Source organism: Phaethon aethereus (genome assembly GCF_964289735.1).
Source record: "Phaethon aethereus genome assembly, chromosome: Z".
NCBI lineage: Eukaryota > Metazoa > Chordata > Aves > Phaethontiformes > Phaethontidae > Phaethon > Phaethon aethereus.
Window position 1 is genome coordinate 2,617,002 of NC_138577.1, and position 21,234 is coordinate 2,638,235.

The 21,234-nt window shown below is 44.1% G+C and overlaps 1 protein-coding gene across 1 annotated transcript in view; it reads right to left on the bottom strand.

Annotated features, from left to right (window-relative positions):
• Positions 1–21,234, bottom strand: part of DCC (DCC netrin 1 receptor) — a 593,712-nt gene that overhangs the window by 175,729 nt on the left and 396,749 nt on the right. Inside the window, 1 exon segment of the mRNA XM_082013714.1 lies at positions 7,358–7,514. Coding sequence (XP_081869840.1) covers positions 7,358–7,514 — 157 coding nt within the window.

Sequence of the window (21,234 nt, forward strand, 5' to 3'; positions counted from 1 at the left end):
TTGGGAAAAATGTTTGCTAACAGTCAGTTAAAGAAGAAGGATAGCTGCAAATGAGGACCCATTATTTAAGCCAGCATGACATTTCAAAGGTTGCCATCAAAAACCAAATGGTATTTCGGGGGTTTGTGTCTCATCTAAAATGCTAAACAGAAAAATATTACCATATAAATATTTCTCATTACTTATAAATAAATATAGTGAATTTTTAATTGTAAATTAAATTTTAAATTTTAAATATATCATTATGTAAATTCTCTCCAGGAAGGCAGAATTCATTTAAAACTATGCACAGGTAATTAAATATGCCTTTAGATTACATTTGAGGAGTTATTTTCTGGTTTAGAGACAAAAATAAACACTGTTTCTTTCTTTGTGGTGACTAATACGCTACTGCATAAATATCAAATGCCCATGTGAATCAACGCTCGATCATTGAGAAGCAAACCAGCAGAGATGGATGAGAAGAGAGAACAAATAGTGAGGCTGAGAGCAAATCTGAACATCAAAATCAGATCACAATTTGAATGTACCTACGGATTAAAATATCGAATACGGCCCATTTTGCAAATGCTCAGTATGAAAAATTGCTACTCTAAATCAGCTTGCAGTTAAACATGGGCAATATCCAAACACAAACGCTGTTGGTTCAGAAGGGTTTTAAAGACGAAGATGGATCCAATACTGCTACCTGAAGACCACTAGCTAAAAAACAAACAAACAAAATAATTAAAGTTTCACCAGCAGGTGGATGTGAAAGATGCCGGAGATGAAGCAGCACCTTCACCCTTGCAGTACACAGGGACATCCCATTCCCAAGAGCTCCACATCTGGGCATCGTCCCAGCAGTCAAATGGAAAACAAATCGAAAAGGCAGAGATTTACCCCTTGCATTGGTAAACTATGCATTTTTAATCCTGTGGGTGACCTCATTACTTGGGTATAAAAGGGGGGGGGGGGGGGCTGGTGAGTTTATAACATCAAGCAAAATCTAAAATAGCTCCTTTCTCTTCTGTAACAGTTCTCCTGTATAGCAGGACTGATTTTTATGCTGTCTGTGTGTGTATATACACGTGTATACCTTGAAGAGTGATATCCATCAAAACTCACACATTATATTCTACTACTATATTCCACTATATTTTAACAGAAAATAAGCACAATCAAATGCATGCTAACAGTGACGTAGCTACTAACAGATCCTATACATGAAATCCTCTATTTTCTGCTCATTTTTTCATCAACAGTTTGCTATTAGCAGCAAATGTTATAAATATCTCACTTTTAAATCTGAACTTTTATCTCAACAAGAAACCTCCTTGAGTGTAGGTGTATTGGTTGGCTGTTTATTTTCTAATAGATTTAAGGTTTGTTTTATTCTTTTCTAAGAAACTTGCCTTCTACCTTTAAGTGCTCTTTCCAATCATCTTTATCAGCAAGCAAAAGCATTTGATCCCACGCAGGCTGCCTAGCTGAGCATGAAGATTAAAGAGCATCCCATCAGAAAGGCTCTGGTGATTACGCTAAGGCACTAAGTGCAATCACTTCCAAAAGCGGTTTCTTTGAAAGGGCTGAGCTGAAAAACCCTTATGAGAGAGTTCAAAACACGGAAGACTATTTTTTCTGGACGGTCCCTGAAATGGCCGTGTGTCCTGTGTGTTGTGTTGGCCTCGGTGACGCTGCCAGCTGTCACGCAAATCCTCCCTGCTCTCAAACCCGGGAAGATCGCCTTACTCCAGACTTGCAGTAATTACTCTGACAATTCCTTTGCATCCCTGAGGTTAATGTCAAATCCAATATTTATTTTTTTAAAGAGAAAAATAGCTCTTTTATAAAAATAATGTGTAAACAATGAACAACTCAAAAATTCCATAGAAGCTTTTTCCTTTAAGGAAAACTACATCAATTTTATATCTCAGTTTGAAAGACTACAGTGGCATATTCAAAAGTTCAAAACTGCAGGTGGTATTTTGAGTCTCTTGATGGAGGAACAATAGTGGAATTTTTATGTTATCTGTTTATTTGTTTACTTATTCTAACACAGAGTCCACAGTCTTCTGCAGGAGACTCTTTAAGAAGGCATGCATCTAGTTGGGAATGGGACTAAGGCATCCTTCTGGTAACCAGAACTTTGAGCAGCACTACGGAAATTCTGGAAGAAAAATAAATAAGGGAGTAAGCTCTTCTTCCATCTTCTTTAATCTCAGAACCACCACTATTTAAATGCCTCATATAAGAATATTAGTATTTTCTCCTCACTGCTAAACTAAAAGGCTGAGTTAAGAGTATGACTCAGTCCAGCTGTGTGTGGTAGCTCTGACCTTTTTAAGACCATTAAAATAAATGAGATGTGATTACAACAGTGCCCTCTGGCATTGCCACGTCATGGGCACATCACGCCCATCAACAAATCTCAAAGCACTTTATAAACATAAGGAGATGAGAATCCCCGTGCACAGCACAGGACCCTGTTCCATTATTACTGGTGGCCATGGTTGCAGACAAACATTAGGACCCAGATGGGCAAAAACATTTGATTCAGTTGTGTGAGCACCAATTTGATACCCACACTGGGAGCGACAAGGAAGCTGCTGAGCATCCTCACTTTCCACTGAACTCACTCATCACTCTTTTTGCATCAGTTACTTTTCTAGGGCCAATGAATACCTTCCCTGAGTGCCTGACAACCTTCAATATATCCCCTTCCTGAGGCTTCAATGAGATGTTGGTTCTCATTTCATACACACTAATCACAACTGGAGACTCAATACGATGCAGGATGGAGATCTGAACTCTGAACCCCAGTCACAGAATCATTAAGGTTGGAAAGGACCTTTAAGATCATTAAAGCCAACCATCAACCCAACACCACCATGCCCACTAAACCATGTCCTGAAGCGCCACATCCATACATTTTTTTGAACACTTCCAGTGATGGTGACTCCACCACCTCCCTGGGCAGCCTGTTCCAGTGCTTGACCACTCTCTCAATAAAGAAATTCTTCCTAATCTCTAGTCTAAACCTCCCTTGGTGCAACTTGAGGCCATTTTGTCTCGTCCCGTTGCTAGTTACTTGGGAGAAGAGACCAACAACCACCTCACCACGACCCCCTTGCAGGTAGTTGTAGAGAGCGATGAGGGCTCCCCTCAGCCTCCTCTTCTCCAGGCTGAACACCCCCAGTTCCCTCAGCTGCTCCTCGTAAGACTTGTGCTCCAGACCCCTCACTGGCTTCGTTGCCCTTCTCTGGACACGCTCCAGCACCTCAATGTCCTTCTTGTAGTGAGGGGCCCAACGCCGAACACAAGGATTCGAGGTGCGGCCTCACCAGTGCCGAGTACTGGGGTACAATCACTTCCCTATTCCTGCTGGCTCCACCAGCCAGCTGACAACCAGCACCCCCAGGTCCTTTTCCCCAGCAGCTCTCCAGCCACTCCTCCCCAAGCCTGTAGCGTTGCATGGGGTTGTTGTGACCAAGGAGCAGGAACCCGGCACTTGGCCTTGTTAAACCTCATACAGTTGATGACCTCAGCTCATCAATCCAGCCTGTCCAGATCCCTCTGCAGAGCCTTCCTGCCCTCCGGCACATCAACACCATACAACTTGGTGTCATCTGCAAACTTACTGAGAGAACACCTGATCCCCTCATACAGATCATCAATAAGGATATGAAACAAGACCGGCCCCAGAACCGAGCCCTGGGGAACACCGCTTGCAACCGGCCGCCAACTGGGTTTAACTCCATTCACCGTGACTCTCTGGGCTCAGCCATCCAGACAGTTCTTTAGCCAGAAAAGACTGCATCTAAGTCACGAGCCACCAGTTTCTCCAGGAGAATGCTGTGGGAGATGGTGTCAAAGGCTTTACCAAAGTCTAGGCAGACAACAGCCACAGCCTTTCCCTAACCTATCAAGCAGGTCACCTGGTCATAGAAGGAGATCAGGTTGTTCAAGCAGGACCTGCCTTTCATGAACCTGTGCTGGCTGAGCCTGATCCCTTGGTTGTCCTGCACATGCCCTGTGAGCACTCTCAAGACGAACCTCTCCATAATCTTCCCTGATACCGAGGTCAGGCTGACAGGCCTGTAGTTCCCAGGATCCTCCTTCTGGCCCTTCTTGTAGATGGGCGCCATGCTGGCAAGCCTCCAGTCATCTGGGACCTCCCCAGTTAACCAGGACTGGTTATGGTGGAGATTGATGATGATGATGGAGAGTGGCTTGGCAAGCTCCTCCACCAGCTCCCTCAATACTCTTGGGTGGATCCCATCAGGCCCCATAGACTTATGGGTGTCCAGGTAGCATAGCAGGTCGTTAACTGCTTCCTCCTGGATTATGGGGAGTTTATTCTGCTCTCTGTCCCCGTCTTCCAGCTCAGGGAGCTGAATACCCTGAGGATACTTAGTCTAGCTATTAAAGACTGAGGCAAAGAAGGCATTTTCCTCATCCTTGGTGACAATGTTCCCCTCCCCATCCAATAAGGGATGGAGATTCTCCTTGGCTCTCTTTTTGCTGTTAATATATTTGTAAAAACAATTTTTGTTACCCTTTACAACCATTGCCAGACTGAGCTCTAGCTGGGCTTTTGCCTTTCTAATTTACTTCTGCATGACCTAACGAGATCCTTGTACTCTTCTTGAGTTGCCTGCCCCTTCTTCTAAAGGTGATAAACTCTCTTCTTTTCCCTGAGTCCCAGCAAAATCTCCCGGTTCGGCCAGGCTGGTCATCTTCCCCGCCAGCTCTTCTTTTGGCACATGAGGACCGCCTGCGACTGCACCTTTAAAGACTGTCCAGCCTTCCTGGACCCCTTTGTCCTTCAGGACTGTCTCCCAAGGGACTCTCTCAACCAGTGACGTGAACAGGCCAAAGTCTGCCTTCCGGAAGTCCATGGGAGAGGTTTTGCTGACGCCCCTCCTTACCTCATCAAGAATCAAGAATTCTATCATGTCATAGTCGCTAAGCCCAAGACGGCATCCAACCACCACATCTCCCACCAGTCCTCTGTTTGTAAACAGCAGGTCAAGTGAGGCACCGCCCCTGGTAGGCTCACTTACCAGCTGTGGCAGGAAGTTATCTTCCACCCACTCCAGGAACCTCCTAGACTGTTTCCACTCTGCTGTGTTGTATTTCCAGCAAATGTCTGGTAAGTTGAAGTCTCCTACAAGAACAAGGGCTAGCAATTGCGAGACTTCTGCCAGTCGCCTATAGAATGCTTCATCTGCCTCATCTGCCTCTTTGTCCTGGTTGGGTGGTCTATAACAGACACCCAGCAGGATATCTGCCTTGTTTGCTTTTCCCCTCATCCTTACCCCTAAGCACTCAACTTGGTCATCACAATTGTTGAGTTCTGTACAATCAAAACACTCCCTAACATACAGAGCCAACCCACCGCCTCTCCTTCCCTGACTATCCCTTCGGAAGAGCTTATAGCCATCTAACTGCAGCACTCCAGTCATGAGACTCATCCCACCATGTTTCTGTGATGGCAACTAAGTCATAGCTGTCCTGCTGCACAATGGCTTCCAGCTCCTCCTGTTTGCTGCCCACGCTGTGTTCATTGGTGTAGATGCACTTGAGCTGGGCCATTGGTTTCACCCCCAACACTGGCATGTCACCCCTAGGCTCACTTCTAGTGAGCCTGGTTTTATCCCCTTCCCCCCCTGAATCTAGTTTAAAGCCCTCTCGATGAGGCCTGCCAGCTCATGAGCAAGAATCCTTTTCCCCCTTGGAGGCAGCTGAACTCCACCTGCTGCCAGCAGGCCTGGTGCCATGTAAACCGCCCCATGGTCAAAAGAACCCAAAATTCTGCCGACAGCACCAGCCTCTGAGCCACACGTTAACCAGGTGTGTTTTCCTGTTCCTTTCAGTGTTCCCCCCCTCTCACTGAAGGGTCTGATGAAAACACTACCTGTGCTCCTGCTCCATCAACCAGTCACTCCCGCGCCCTTTTAATCACTTTTAGACTTCTTTGCGCAACCTCATCATTGCCAACCTGTATGACCAACGGTGGGTAGTAATCAGTGGGCCGAATCAGACCAGGGAGTTTCCTGGTGACATCTCTCACCTGGGCGAATCGAAACAAATTTAAAAGCCTTATCTGTAGAATCATAGAATTGCTTAGGTTGGGAAGGACCTTTCAAACACTGAAGTCCAACCGTTAACCTAGCACTGCCAAGGGCACCACTAAACCATGTCCCTAAGAGCCACGTCTACACGTCTTTTAAAAACCTCCTGGGATGGCGACTCCAGCACTTTCCTGGGCAGCCTGTTCCAGTGCTCGACAACCTTTTTGGTGAAGAAATGGCTACGTGGCTATAAAAGTAAGGTGGACCTTGTTGGAGGTGAAGATGAGAAGCTTGCAAATGTCCAGGCAGGGCCAGGAAATTTCACCGGCAAGACTGAGCCCTTTCAGACAAAGGATAAGCCCAATCCGCGGCAGAGGGGAGTGCACTTGGTAACTGTGGGGTCCCACTTCTTTAGCTCTGATGAACCCAATACATGTCCGCTCATTTTTCAGTTAAACATAGATTCCTATTCAAGTCTGCTCAAAAGCTGAGCTGCCATCAGCACGCACACGAGTACTTGTCACCAGCTGGTAGCTGAAGTGTATCGTAAGTGCAGTGAAATACAGGACAGGATACTTCAATTGAGTTCTTCATAATGATGTAGAGGAAGATAAAAACACAGGATTTTTCTCAGGCATAAAACCATTCATGAAGTTAGGAAAATAAAACAAAATCCAAGTAAATATGCAGTACCATTTTGAGTGTGAAATGAGCCTATACAATGAGGAATCATGCAAACACCGAACAATCTGTGGTGTCATTATCACAAAAGAGCTATCTGCTGTGCAGCTCCGATCGACAGGGCTAGAATGGCTCACGCTGGTCCACTGTATTTGCAACCATGTAAAACCTTCACGACCCACTCCCTAGCTGTTTTCAAGGTCTTGCACCATTTGCGCTGCTCTAAAAGCAGTCCTCCTCTCCGGCTGATTAGGGCTTAACAAATTCACCTCTGCCGGTGACGCAAAGAACACTTGAGCCTGTATATTCAGAGAAAGATGAAAGGTGAAACACAGAGCTAACAATACTTTATGCTGGATAGCCAAGTTATAGCTGAAGGAGGTAAGATCCATACACATCACTGTCAACGCAGATGCTCCTTCATACCAAGACAATGAGCACTGTTATATAAACGTTGATATGATGTCTACAAAAACACACGTCAACAAAAGACATTTCTAGCTTTGCACTTACCGTGGGGAGAAGAACACAAGGTTGAGAACCAGATACTTGTAAAGAACTCAGGCCCGCTTAGGACTATCCTCCCATCCAGAGGAGACCCGTGGCCTGTTGACACCTACCTGTTCACGCCATCCCTGGAGAAGAAGACCGTGTATGTATGGATGCTGCCTCTGGCTTCTGCGGGTGGGCGCCAGCTGAGACGGACAAATCGACTGGAGACCAAAACAGGGACCACATCTCGGGGGGCAGAGGGAAGGACACTGGAACTTGGGACAGCTGGAGGGGAAGGAGAGGAGTCAGTCAGAGAGGCCGATGGCACGGGGGTGTCGGGGCAGGTGGGAGGTGCTGTGGTGGCCACAGCTGAGGTGTTATGGAACAAAGGGCCAAGGTGGCATGGAATAAGTGTGAATAAAATGACAGGGGATGAAAGAGAGAGAAAAAAAACTAACAGTAAAATCACACCTTAAAATACACCATCCTGAACCATCCTCTAAATTGAACAGCAATATGCAAAACTCGAGTAGGCTACTTCCTCAGGATACCTGGAAATTATTTCTTGTACGAGCAATCAGTTCGATACATTCCTTTTTTTGCTCTTATTTCACCGGTTTTGTCTCTTGTGCCCCAAGCACCAGAAGTATTTAACCTCATAAACAAACAATAACTGACCACTCAAAGCCTGAAGCCAACGAACTGACCGGTCTGAGAAGAGCAGAAACTAAGTAGGGTGCTTCAGCACATAATAATTGCACCAGTGGGATAAAATGAAAAGAACAAAGGCAGCAAAACTTAAATATTAATACCATTCCCCACGGAAAAGTGTTCAGCCTATGTGCAAAACCCAGAAATGCCTAAACTGCAGATTCAAGTGGTAACATTAATTTTAGAACATTTAAACATGATAAACTCTTTTCCGGGTTTCAGGGTTTTGTTGTTGCCCACCAAGTCCATGTGAAAACTGGCCCATCAGCATAAATGAAAAAAAAAAAAAATTAACAATAATTTAAGTGATCAGCTACCTCCTGATTTAGCCCATGCATCTTATGGAGCATCCACTGTCACCTAACCTTCTGAAGGCCAACATTATATATAAGGTCCAATTTCATGGGCCACACCAGTCCTGAAAAACACGTTTGCACCATTGGTATCGAACCAAAAAATAATTTATTTTGTTTATTACTGCAAACCTTTTTTTTTGGTCAGTCCCCATGCATATAGTGTGAACTTTATCAGGAGCATTAATTTATTGTGAGGTCATTAACAGCATTGTATTACCTAAACAGCTTATGAAAAATAGCTTTATGTAAAAAGCATGACATTCACTGAATACTAGCTTATAATTTTCTTATATTATCCCTAAATTATTATTAAAAGCCATTAATATTGCTATTATTAATAACAAATATTATTACCTCTTACTTATTGTGATCAGTCCAAAACCAGCGGGAATTAAGGAACTTCCCAGTGGCATTTGCAGAGTAATGATGTGTTGAAAGTAAATATTAAGCCATAGTCTCAGCTCTTTTGGCCGCAAAGTTGTGATCAATTATTTGCACTGAGATTGTCTAGCGTCCTTAGTCATGGGCCACTGATCTAAATAATGTGCAAACACAAGGCTAAAGTGTAATTCTGTGTACATTTATATTACGACGACGCGACTATTTTGCTTCACGGTCAGAGCGAGCTGATTTGTGCTTCTGGTCTATTCTATATGTTGACTCATGTATTATAAGCGTAAGTGCACTGTCATCTTCTAATGAGGGCTGCAGTAGGTAAACTTCTCTAGAAAAGTACCAAGGGCATGACTGGGAAAAAAAACCCCACAGATAAACCTACAAGGCTTTTTCAGTTGAGTTCTGGTACTTAAATCAAACACAGCAATTCAGAAAAAGCCCTGTTATTAACTGTTTTGGCACCTGGGGGTCTGTAGAAACCCTCAACTCCTCCACAGAACACCATGGTCTGTGGTTCCTCCACTGAAGGAGCCATTCTCCTGGTGGAGCACGGCAGTCTGGCACCTCTCTTCCATCAAAACCCATTTAGTATTCAGAAACTTGTGCTACGATCAACCCCAAGTCCAGAGATGTATGCTTAGGTGACTATATGTATGTGCCTACATACATACGTGTGCCTAAGCTCCCCCCATAGAAAATGAGGACATCTACCTAACAGAGACAATGGAGCCTAAAGAGCTACTCAGTCTACTAAATGGTGGTATCTACCTTTAAACATGCTGAGAAAGTATATAAAATCTGAAGGTGAACCCATACCCTTCGTGACCTCATGCTCATGGATGCGGCGACTGACCTGCTAGGTGTCAACTTATGAAAATAATCGCCAAAAACCAAGGTGAAAAGCAGCAAGATTGGGACTGGAGCTCCAGTCCACTAACCATGTGTTTTACTCTGGCTTTCGGTAAACTCTGTAGAGCTATCACTGACAAAAGCAATTTCACATTTATTGTCGCTAGCAGTGAATAGCAAACATATACAGTACAACAGTACAATACAGAGAAACATATAACCTGAAATTATCTCGGTAAGTAATGCCTGAAATCCTTCAAGCTTTCATATGACTACACAAGATCTATCCACCACTGGTTAAACCATCTTCATCAAAGTCTGACAGGTTCTGATTTTAGCCTGATGTGGTTTATATTAACTCCTTGCAAAGTGCATCTTTCTCTGCTCTCGTGGCAGTGTGAATAATCATCTATCTCTGTACAAAGCGAGCATAAAAGTGGACTGTTTGATTCATTTTCTATATGCATAAATGACTATACAATCAACAGAGAAGGTCTGAATATAGGCCTGATAGGAACTGATCCTCATGTAGGAAGCCAAATGGAGCACCTCAAATTCAGGACCCAATCCCCCGCTATATTTAATCCGGAAAGCTGTAAGTTTTGTGACCTTATTATTATTTTGCCAGTACGACCCATCCTTGCACTCCTAAAGCAAACTTTTTTCCCAAAATGTAGAAATATGCTCGATATAGGTGTGCACGACCTGCTTGTTCCCAGTCTTTATTGATAAAATACAGACCAGTTGCAAAACACATGCAAGGCCAACTATTTAGGGCGTTTTAAAACAACTAAGGGCAAAACTTGCTTTGCTCCAGCCTGTGCAAGCTGGACCCAGCACTGGAATCGACTGCCTCTTCCCCTCTTGCATCGTGCGCACCATCATCCCCTTTCACCACTGCTTCCCATACACAGCAGCCACGGGCTGCTTGTAATTAAAAATAATAGGAATATGAGACCTAGCTCCAAGGAACAGGCTGGGGTTTTTTAATACTTTTGATCCTTTTTTGCATTTTTTTTACATATATGTACACGTCTGCACACAGGTAGGGAGGAGATCCTAGCAACAACAGATGTCTACCCTTCAAATGGTGTTTTCAGAGACCAGCGAAAGCTTATGTGGGATATACAAGAAGAGATGATGAATGAATGGGAAAAAAAAACCCTGGTAATTATATCCCACAAGGGATTTGGTATCACGCAGATATAACATTACTGTTGCTAAGCAGAGGGGCAATAGATGGCGTGGGTTTATTCATGAGCCTCTCCTGGTAAGAGACATGGGTGCAAATTCTCTAAATGCAAGTTATAAAACACCTCATGTTCTCACAGGGCCTTTTTATATATATGTGTACACACACTCCTCAACCTCAGCACAGTTTTTGTACCTCTCTACAAAAAAATACTCATTTGCTTTCTTTTTACATATTCACCAAGTTGACAGAAAAGGGAAAGAAGTTGTAAGTTTAAGAAGAAAAGTAAGTTGGGAAGTAACTGGAAGTAACAGAAAATGTTGATCTTGGATTTCAGTTGGCAATTGTGACATTGCTTTAAAACATATCCTGGCAATCTGCACTGAGGACCAAGTCCTGACCTGATGAAGAGGAGTTTGACTTTGCTGCTGTTAAAGGAATTAAAATTAGAATGTTTTCAATTACTCATGTTTAATTCACATAGAACATTTGAGCCTGTTATACACATAACCATGTTGCTACATGTCCAAATTAAAAATGCTACTCATTTTTCACTGGGATAAATTAACACAGAAAGAGATTGGGCTATATATAGGATCTATCTAGATCTCAAAGAAAGCGGGTAATTTTCATTACATTTTCCATTCCGTAATATTTTAATTGATAACCTCATCTAAGCAAAGACTACTCAAAGCCGCTGCCACTGTTTTACACTTAGAGTCAGTTAAAATAAGAACATATACTATAGGCTATCTATACTTTTAAAATACTGTCAATTAGAGCCTGTTGGTAAGATCTGAAACTCGATACTTTCTCAGCAAAAATGAGAAAACTCTCACACTTACAATCTTCAACCTCCTGCTGCAAATCACACTTTCCCTAAATATCCCACATTCCCTGGTGCTAAAATGACATTTTAAGACATCAAATGAAAATTTTGAGCCAAGACACTACCTCAAAATATTTTTTATGCCTTCTAACAACTATTTCATTCCTGAATTTGAGCTTTTTTAATATAGAGATGAATTTTTAATATATTTTAGTTTTAAAAGACTTTTGAAAATTTCACTGAATGTATTTAAACAGAAAAGGAACATTCAGGCTTTAAGTTAAGCGTTGCATTTCAGAAAAAACAAGATGTTTTATTCAAGCTAAAATATCAACCTTTTTGATTAATTAAAGTCTCTTCCCTGCTGCCCCCCCAATATTTTCCGTGGGTTTAGCCTTTAAATCGGTTATTCATACAACATGAATTTCAAGTATGACATAAGAACATGAATCTGTTCTCATTTCCAAATCCTCAGTGTTAAAAGGAAAAGCAATTTACATGGAATTTTAATTCCAGAAATAACATCAAATACAAGCTTATTGTCTGGTGTTGCTCAGTACAGCCACAGCCTGGTCAATCCAGTCTTTTGTCGCACTCCTGCATTCAGAGAGTTTAGTCTTTGTTTTGTTTTATTTTATTTTTTACCCAGAACCTTTCTGACCCATTTTACGCCTCCCATAGAGCAAACTGTGAAAGTTATAAGTGAGAAAAAATATCTGTAACTCAAGAGATGCTGCATATGTAACACCTAGGACCTGAAAAAGTGAGGCACCCTTCCAGTAAAACACCCTTAAAGAAGATAATCTGTAATAGATGTCAATTTTGGTGGATTCGTCCTTTTTTAGATACTTTTGGAAGAATCATTCCCATTTCATTTTACAGAATGCCCTTTTATTTCAAGGGGGCTGTGCCACTAAATGGCCGAACTGCAGGCAGCGCGGGAAGCGGAGGAGCCAACGATCACCCCTGGGGCAGAGCCTCAGAGATGTTTCACAGACGCGCGGCTAGCACCCACACGGCAGTGATGGACTAAAAAATTTAATTACATTTTAAATTCAATTTTAAAAAGGGGATTAAAAAATTCTTAATTTATGTTCTTTTAAAAAAATTAAAATCAATATTCATGTACTTTAGGGAAAGAAATACAACTCTAAACAAAACAGAAAGTTGGGGTGTAGAGCACGAATTACCCAATTTCAACTTGCACTGGCTATCGTAAAAATATGAATTTGCAATTATATTAAATTTGTAACATATCACTAATTGTTTCTAATTGAACAGACCACACTGAGGATCTGTGGATGAGAGGAGCTGTATTTTTACACAGCGTTACTTTTACACTGGAAGAGTCATTTTTGATGAACTCAGAATATAAACGCAATCCATGACTTACACAATTCCAGATACACCCCCGAGCAGGTCAGGACTGTAACCAGGTGCTGTTTTCCTCCAGATCGAGGAAAACAGCCAGGGACGGAGGGTTTGTGCCACTAAAGAACCTGGTTTTGGTATGAGGCATACCCTTTGATACCGGGATCCTGGAGCATGAAGCTACCACCAATGTTAAGTCATCAAGTCTCATGCCTTGGGAGTGGAACACAAGGAAAAATTCTGCATTTCACATGGGCAGTTAAAATTTTCATTGGAAACGTCATGATGAAATGATGGATTTCATCACCCATCCTCCACGCCGCTTCTAAAACCCAACGCTAACCTGCAGCAGGAAGACGTTCCCTGGGTCGTGGTAACAGGAGCTCTCATCATCCCACATTAAGCGATTAAATGGGTGGAAATCGGTGAAACGGAGAAACAAGAACCAAAGGAATTGCAGTGTTTTGGTCTGCATCGTTAAGTAGTTAAATTTTGGTCTTGTTTCCAACAGCTAGGAAAAAAGCAGGCGTTATATCAGATGACCTTTACGGAGACAGGAAATAGGTGTAATTTACTGTCCCAAATAAGCATCAGATTGGACAAGTTACTGCTAGGTCATTACTTAGGATCAAACAAAATGTTCTTTTCCACACCAACAACTCCTATTACCTTTCCTGGGGACCATTTGCCAAATTTGGCCTTTCCTTTTCGTCCAGCCGATTAAGCGTACAACGCCGTTCCAAAGCATCACATTCAAAAAGCGCTTCCCCGGGCATTGTGTGCTCAAATCCATCCTCCGTACGCCAGCAGAGATCACGTTGGCACAGCCCGTGCGCGAGCGCACCCGTCTACCTTTGACGCGTTCACATGCATCAGGTTTTACCAACGACGCGGAGCACATGCCAGGAGGCCAGGGTACATCGGCATATGTCTAGCGATTTTCAGCCCATATGCAGCGATACTAATTTACCAAATAAAAGATCTGTCCTCGTTGCCGTACGCACTTCCTCCCTTCTGGCTTCTCGCACAGTAATTCATTATTACTTGGTGCCATAATGACGTTCTTAGAAACGAAGTCATGCAGTACTAATTTTTATTATGCCTCTTTTATGACATTACGAACCTTGCTATAAATCACTGACGTTCACACGTGTCAACAACGCCTGATGGTACTGTACGAGGAATTCACTCCTGACTCAGCACCTCGCAGGATTAGGCCGATAGCGCTTTGGAAACAGCACGTACGTATCCAAAATACAAAATCTCACACAGACTGGGGAGGTTTTGACAGTTCCATCCTATGCAATAACCACCACATCAGAAGCTAAATACGCACTAGTGCTTCTCTTTTCTATCCAGCCTCGTTTTCTCAAATACAGGCAGGAGGGATGCACGTAAGGGTAACAGCTTAATTGCAGAGTTGTGGCAGAGGCGGAAGGAGGCTAGTTATCTGCTAGACGGCGTGACCTCAGACTAGTAAACGGGGAGACCTTCACGAAAGGCAAGCCAGCCTATCTCCTTCTACACGCTCCTCCTAATAGCGAGGTGCCGCTCGTGCCTGCGGAGGAGCACGCAGGCTCTGTCCCCAGCATGGAGCACGAGACTCTGCAGCTGGAACTGCAGTTGGTGAAGGAAAAACGCCCAGAGGGCCATGCCACAAGACCCAGCACCAACAGACCCTTCCCCACGCCCGGAAAACTCGGGACACCTGCACTGCTCCCTAGCCCACACCTGCAAACCAGCCACGCTATTCTTGGGTTTTATTCTCTGCTCATCACTGCAGCATCTGACCACCTTTCAGTAGCAGGTGGAAAACCAAGATGAACATCCATCTCACATTTATTCTTTCAACCTCCAGCCCTGTTTTGTGCATGGACAGGTACTGGATGGAAGACAGAGGGAGAAGACAACCACATTGCACCTTTACTTTTTTCAGAGAAGAGTCAACGGCTTTCATTTTTTCCTCCTCTTCCACAGGGGAGAGCCCCTACAGGGGTGGCAAAGCATATGGAAGACAAGAGAAGGATTAAATGGCTGGGAAATGGGATACCCACTGCAAGATCTGAAAGCTGAGGTGTGCTGGGGTGGAGAGCAAGAAGAGAGTGTGGAAGGAAAGTCCGGGGAAGAGCACGCGTTGGGTGGTCAGAGAGGCAAAAGAGATGGTCAGGCTGAAGAAGGCTACAATAACGATCAAAGGAATAGCACAGGTTAAAACATAATTTGTCTGCATCCCCTGTAAGAGTCAAAAGATGTGCTGTCTCTGTTTACTTTGAAATTCAGCACTGCAACTTAGAGCTAAAAGATGCCATAATTCAAATTAATCCATGGCAGGTTTGTCCAGGGGTTATGCTGAAAGCTATTTTAAGGAAGATGTAACTCAGACGCTTACCTGCTGTTAAATGTGCAAAACAATACCTTGTACAACTGTGGCCCCTTTGGGGAGTTAAGAATAATTATTTGAACATGTAGCAGGGTGTAGGCAGGAAAGGCGAGGCAAAGAGCTTTGCGCAGGCGTTTTTCAGCAATCTATGGGGATGATAGCGTTTGCATTGTCGTAGTAAAGCTACTTGGTCAGAGTCAGAAGAAAGTGATTTTATTTTTCTCAGATCATTAACTATTGTCACCGAAGAGCTACTCTGTGCAAAAAACCAGGCTGGGTCAAGGCCATCAATGAAGATGAAGTCCTGTTGACCAAGGTCTGAGGATGCTGGGTGTGAAGAGCTGCCTGGCACGGCTGTTCCAGCAAAGTTCCAGCTGTGACTGCAGTTCCGCCAGAAAAAGAGACATTTTAGTGGTTTCACTTCTTTTTGGAGAGCTGGTGTTCCCCAGGCTGGCAGCTGCAGCCCTCCATAAATACTCTACGTTCAGACACCCATCTCTACTGTGCCAGCACAGCACCAACACTCTTCGCACGGGCACGGCCGCTACCCACTATTTGATTTTTAAAAGTCACCTGTGAGACAGACTACTTTCATATCATTTCTTTACCTGCAGTAAATCTGAGATATTTCTGTTTTCATACCTGTGCTTGTTTTGGGCACAGCCTGGCCAGCAGTTCTCCAAGGGGAGACTCAGACAGGCGGCACGTGCACGCACTTCTCTCTTCCTGTGCATGTGAAAGACAGGCACGCCTTTATGCACATCTGTCTGCATGTTATACTCCATTTCTTGCCTTTTACAGCTGAGAAAATTGCTATTCACATTTGCAAGAAGAAAAAAATCAACGGAAAATATTGCCTTAATGGCTGCTTATGTTCATGCAGTAAAGAGATCTTATTAATTAACTGATGCTACACAAAAAAAAAAAAACCAAAAAACAAAAAAACCCCAAAAGACCCCATGGGCAAACCCACCACTGATCAGCTCTCGTGTTCAGAGCAGCACTATTGCTCTCCCCCTTGGTGCCGTGAAGGCAGGGCTGGCGTCACCGCGCAGGTGACATCTGTCATCATCAATTAGTCACCAAGAAAAATAGGGGGGCGAGGGGCAATGGGCTGTTGATTGCGAGAAATTCAATCACCCGCAAATGCTCCCAGAGGAAATGCTGGTCAGTGAATCTAGTCAGCCATCTCCGACCCACCGAACAATAGCTGCCGCCCACGGAAAGGCAGAAATAAACTAAAGATTTTTAAAGCAGTCTTTGGAGAGACTTGGAAGGCATTTAATGGTCAAATACCAACAGCGTTAAACAGCAGCCATAAACCTTGTCATCATCCGTGGTGTTTAAAATGCAGCAGGAGAGCACGAGCACGTTCATTATTTTTGCAAGCGAGACTCGGGGGTGCAGCAGGGAGAGCGGCTGTCAGGTCAACCACTTGCCACGGTTCATCAGCTTGTCCTCTTCCTCGCTGTGACCACCAGCTCTCCTGCAATAACATGCTATGCACAGCTTGCCTTTTTTTTTTTTTTTTTAGCAAAAGTTTAACTTGCTTTAAAACTGAGCCCTGAAGGGTTTCAAACTATTCATGAACGTAACTAAGCTGAATAATAGTTTTTGCTGAGAGAAAAAAAAAATTGAAAGCATAACAAACTGAGATGTTGTCATTCTGAGAAATAACCATTTCTTTTAAGAAACAGGGTATGTCTCAGCTTGTTCTCAATGAAACTTTCTGACTTTTTATTTTGAAATATCTTATTTGTAATATTGGGATTATATTTGAATCAAAATTGCACCCCCTTGTCTTTGTTCCTTAGAACATCCCAAAACAGTGTAACCTTGCAGCACCTACCCTGGCGACCACAACTTGGTGCTACATTTGGGACTTGCGCGCTCTAATGTTGGGTGGACTTTTCAGAGAGGCAGTACTTAAAATGTTTGCTCACACTTAAGAGATGTCAGTCAAGACCCATCTCTCAATCTCTTTTACCTCAAGCCATATTCACAGTAGCATGTGGCCATACAAGTCCAACATTTAGTACCAATGAGACCTTCAAAGGTCTTCAGTCAACTGCTATTTAAATGTATCAGAAAGTAAAATCTCTGAATTATATTGAACACATACTCATAGCTGCTACTCAACTCCCATAAGGTTTTGTTGATGGACACACACGAGCCTCCAAGTCTTGACACGGTCAAGTTGTGTGAAACTTCAGCTCACACACACCTTGGCAGCTCTTTCAGGCACAGAGCCTCCGCACCAAATCTGGCCCAAACTGGCAGCAGGATTTAAAAATTTGCTGCTGCCTTTAATATTTGGACCAAACCTTTTGCTTTCAGAGAGAGTGGGACAAAACAGGGACCCTCAGCGTCAATGAGGTATTTTACAGATGATTTAAACATCATAACAACTCCAAGCTAAAAATCCCAAGTAAAGCAAAGCAACAAATACTTCAGCATCGCTCTCTTCTCAACAGCATTTCCTCTACTGTGGATAAACAAGGTGGGTATTTGCTCAGTACTTTAGATATTTTGGTTTGTATTCCTTAGACATCTTGATTTTCCTCAAATACAATGCAAAAAATTAGTCCTTTTCTGTAGCTCAGGCTTCCACCAGGCACATTAGTCCTTTTTTTAAAATTTAATTTTAGTTCTCAATGTTACTCGAAGTTCTGGCAGAAGGTGGTATATGTTACCTGATTTGTTCAGCATATTATTTATCAAAATCAATGACACGAGTGTGAATTTGCAGAGCAGCCATGCGTGGCTAATGGGGATGCTTTTGAGGTGAAACTTTCTGCACCTTTCCTCCTCATCTGAAAAGTAGAGGACTGTGAATCCAAGTGTGTCCATAGCAGTGCAGAGTTCATACAAGCACCGGAGAAAAGACCAGGAAAAAAATCAATAACGCCATCTTCAAAGCAGGGTTTAAAGAGCATGAAGGAAAACAAGGAAGACGACGACAAAGCTCAGTCTGGAGGATAATATAAAATATGGAGTGTTGCCACTACTGAAGCATTATCTTGTACTCTTTAGGAGCTTTTTTGCAAGCTTTAGGACCTTACAATTGCAGGGGCAGCCATGAAGTATCAGGAAGGCCAACTCCAAGGTATGCTTTAGGAAAGCAGAATTTTATCGTAGCTCATTAAAATACATGTGGATAACCTGACAAACCGACCTCTCTCCACCAGCAGCAAAATCACGCCATCATGAGGTAGTAACCTGCAAGCTTGATTTTTTTTTACTCCCAAAAATCAAATCGAACTTTCTTGTAGCAGCTCTTCCTAAACGTGCAAGGTTTTCAAAGCTGGTACATGATGGGAACGGCTTTGAAGGAAAAAAATTGAAAGATACTGGATTTCCCAGTCTCTTTAAATTACCTGCCTTTTGTAGGAAATCCATGAATCAGCCATGTGCTGCCTCCACATCGGTGACCACACCGAGGCTTCTACACCGCACGGGCTCAGAGCATCTCCTTCAGCCGCCCCTCTCCTCCAGCGTGTATCTGCTAAGGCTTAGCACCTCAATTCACTGGCTGTTTATTATTCTTTCCCTAAAACACTTTGCTCAGCCTGCCTCAGCCTCCTGCTCACCTGTCTTGCAGAGAGGAGACGTATCTCCCCAACTTGCCTTGGCCACAACAAGCCCGTTCCCAGACCCCGCTAACTAACGCTGCTCAGGGAGCTGCTCCCCATGATGAATCTGATGCCCCATCCCTGGAAACATCCCAGGTCAGGCTGGACGGGGCTCAGAGCAACCTGATCTAGCTGAAGATGTCCCTGCTCGCTGCAGGGGGGTTGGACCAGATGGCCTTGAAAGGTCCCTTCCAACCCAAAGATTTTATGATCTTAACAAACCCCTACAGCACCCACTTCTGTTGCTACACACTGCGATGAACTGAAAAATAAAATAATCAAGCCTTTTACAGCAATTTTCCCACAGAGGTATTTTGAGTTCCCCAGTGGAACTACGGTCCACAACACTTGTTAGGCCTTTTGACAAACTGCAAAATCCTTCCAACTGGCCTTGCTTTACTGAGCAGCTGCCATGTCTTGGCCACATGAAAGCCAAGGAAAGAGCAAAGACAAACTCATGAGCTGCTTTATTGCAAACAACATTCATCTGTAAAGGACCAGTTTTGACCTGCACCAAAACCATCTACATATTGACCACAGAGCCCAAACCAGAGACAGGAGAGAAGACAGCTGTGTAATACAGGTACTTTGCCTGGATTATAGGTGTGCCGGGTTCATCTGCTAGCTCTGCAAGATTTTCAGCGTAGCATATGACATCTCTCTTACACTGCTCCTATCTTTTCCCATTTGCACAATGAAATAATCATACTTATTTTTCATTGCTTTTTTATGACATGAATTACAAGATACAGCATTCCTCAGGCAGGCAATAAAAAAAGCTCCCAAATCACTTAGCTTGAGTCAGGAGTGAACATGTAAGTAAATTCAGTAACGTAAAATGCTCAGATCTTACAGAAATAAAAGTATCAAAAGAGACTGATGAGGATCTAAGACACCTTTTCCACCTGCAATTGCTCAGGTGCCACAACTACTTTGCTCTTACCACTACCTTTTTCCTGACACAGGAATTGCATCAATTCAGTCACTTCGAATTTCCTATTCAGCCCATCATTTTATTGTATGCTCTGTGTAAAATTGCGTGAAATAAATGCCACCATCCAGCTTGGAAATAAACAAAGAGAAGAGAAACATCTGAGTCCAAATTTCCTGGAATGCACAAAGTGAGATTTTAAATAATCTGGACAGCTCTTAAACGCTTTCATTTTTTGTGAGGCATGTGCCATCACCTTCAGCAAGATGCTGGGAGAGAACCGCAGAGGAACAGGGCGAGCCGTGAAATCAGCCAACAACTCGCAGATGCGCAGCCCCTGGTGCAGCCCCGAAAGCTCCACGTCCCCCAGCTGTTCCCAGTGCTTCGCAAAGCTAGATGGAGGGGTCCTGGAGGGACCCCCCCCTTCCCCTTCCCACAGCTGCCCAGCCCACCGCCTCGGGGCACGCACCTCCGGGGCTGACACCAACGGTCCTCCTCTGCCCACCCGGCAGCTTTAGAGGGTGATCTTCAGCCTTTCTACAAGCATTTTAAATCGCTCAACTGATGATAAATAACTAAAAAGGAGAGGAAGGAAGGCGAGAGGCAGAGGCAGACAGATGGACACCGAGACGGTACACTCGCATAACCCTTATTTCTTCCGCAGCCTAAAACATCCTAGAAGACCAGCTTTGAGGGCCAGCGCAGCCGTGATGCGACGCGACGGCGCAGAGAGCTGGGTGGCAATCGCAACGCGACGATGCATCAGCAAGCCCACGGTGCGCCGGCGCCATCCCGCAGCTCCGCCGGGATCTCCGCTGCCACTCGTCAAAGCGCCAGGAGCTCCAACAGGTCTGTCAGGAGCGAGACGAGAAGTCTGCCGCAGAAGAGCGGCACCCTTAACGGAGACGTATTTAACGTAAAGCAAAGGCAACGCCTACCCAGGATGAGGTTGTTGCACGGGGTTCTTTCCTCTCCCCGTACCGTAGCAATGACTGGCTTAATAAAGCCTGCGAATCTTCAGCGGAGTAAGCAAAATCACCCGGGAGCTGGAAAACTTCCAGGTGCCCTCCCTGTGCGAGATGCGCGCTGCACGCCAAGCCATCGCGAGGATAGCGCTTTCAAGAGAGAGAGATTTGCAGTTACTTTGACCTTCCACGCTTTTAAAAATAAACTGTATGACTGCACCCAGCATACAGGTAATCTGCAGCCATGTAATTTTTTAACAGTAAAAGGTTCTATCAGTCAGCAGGTGACCCGGCCGCTACCTCCAAGGTAAGCGGGCAGGCTCAGCATCCCACTGTGCACGTGCCTTCAGGAGCTCCTGGAAGGAATAGCTCTTACTGCTGAGACAGACCTGC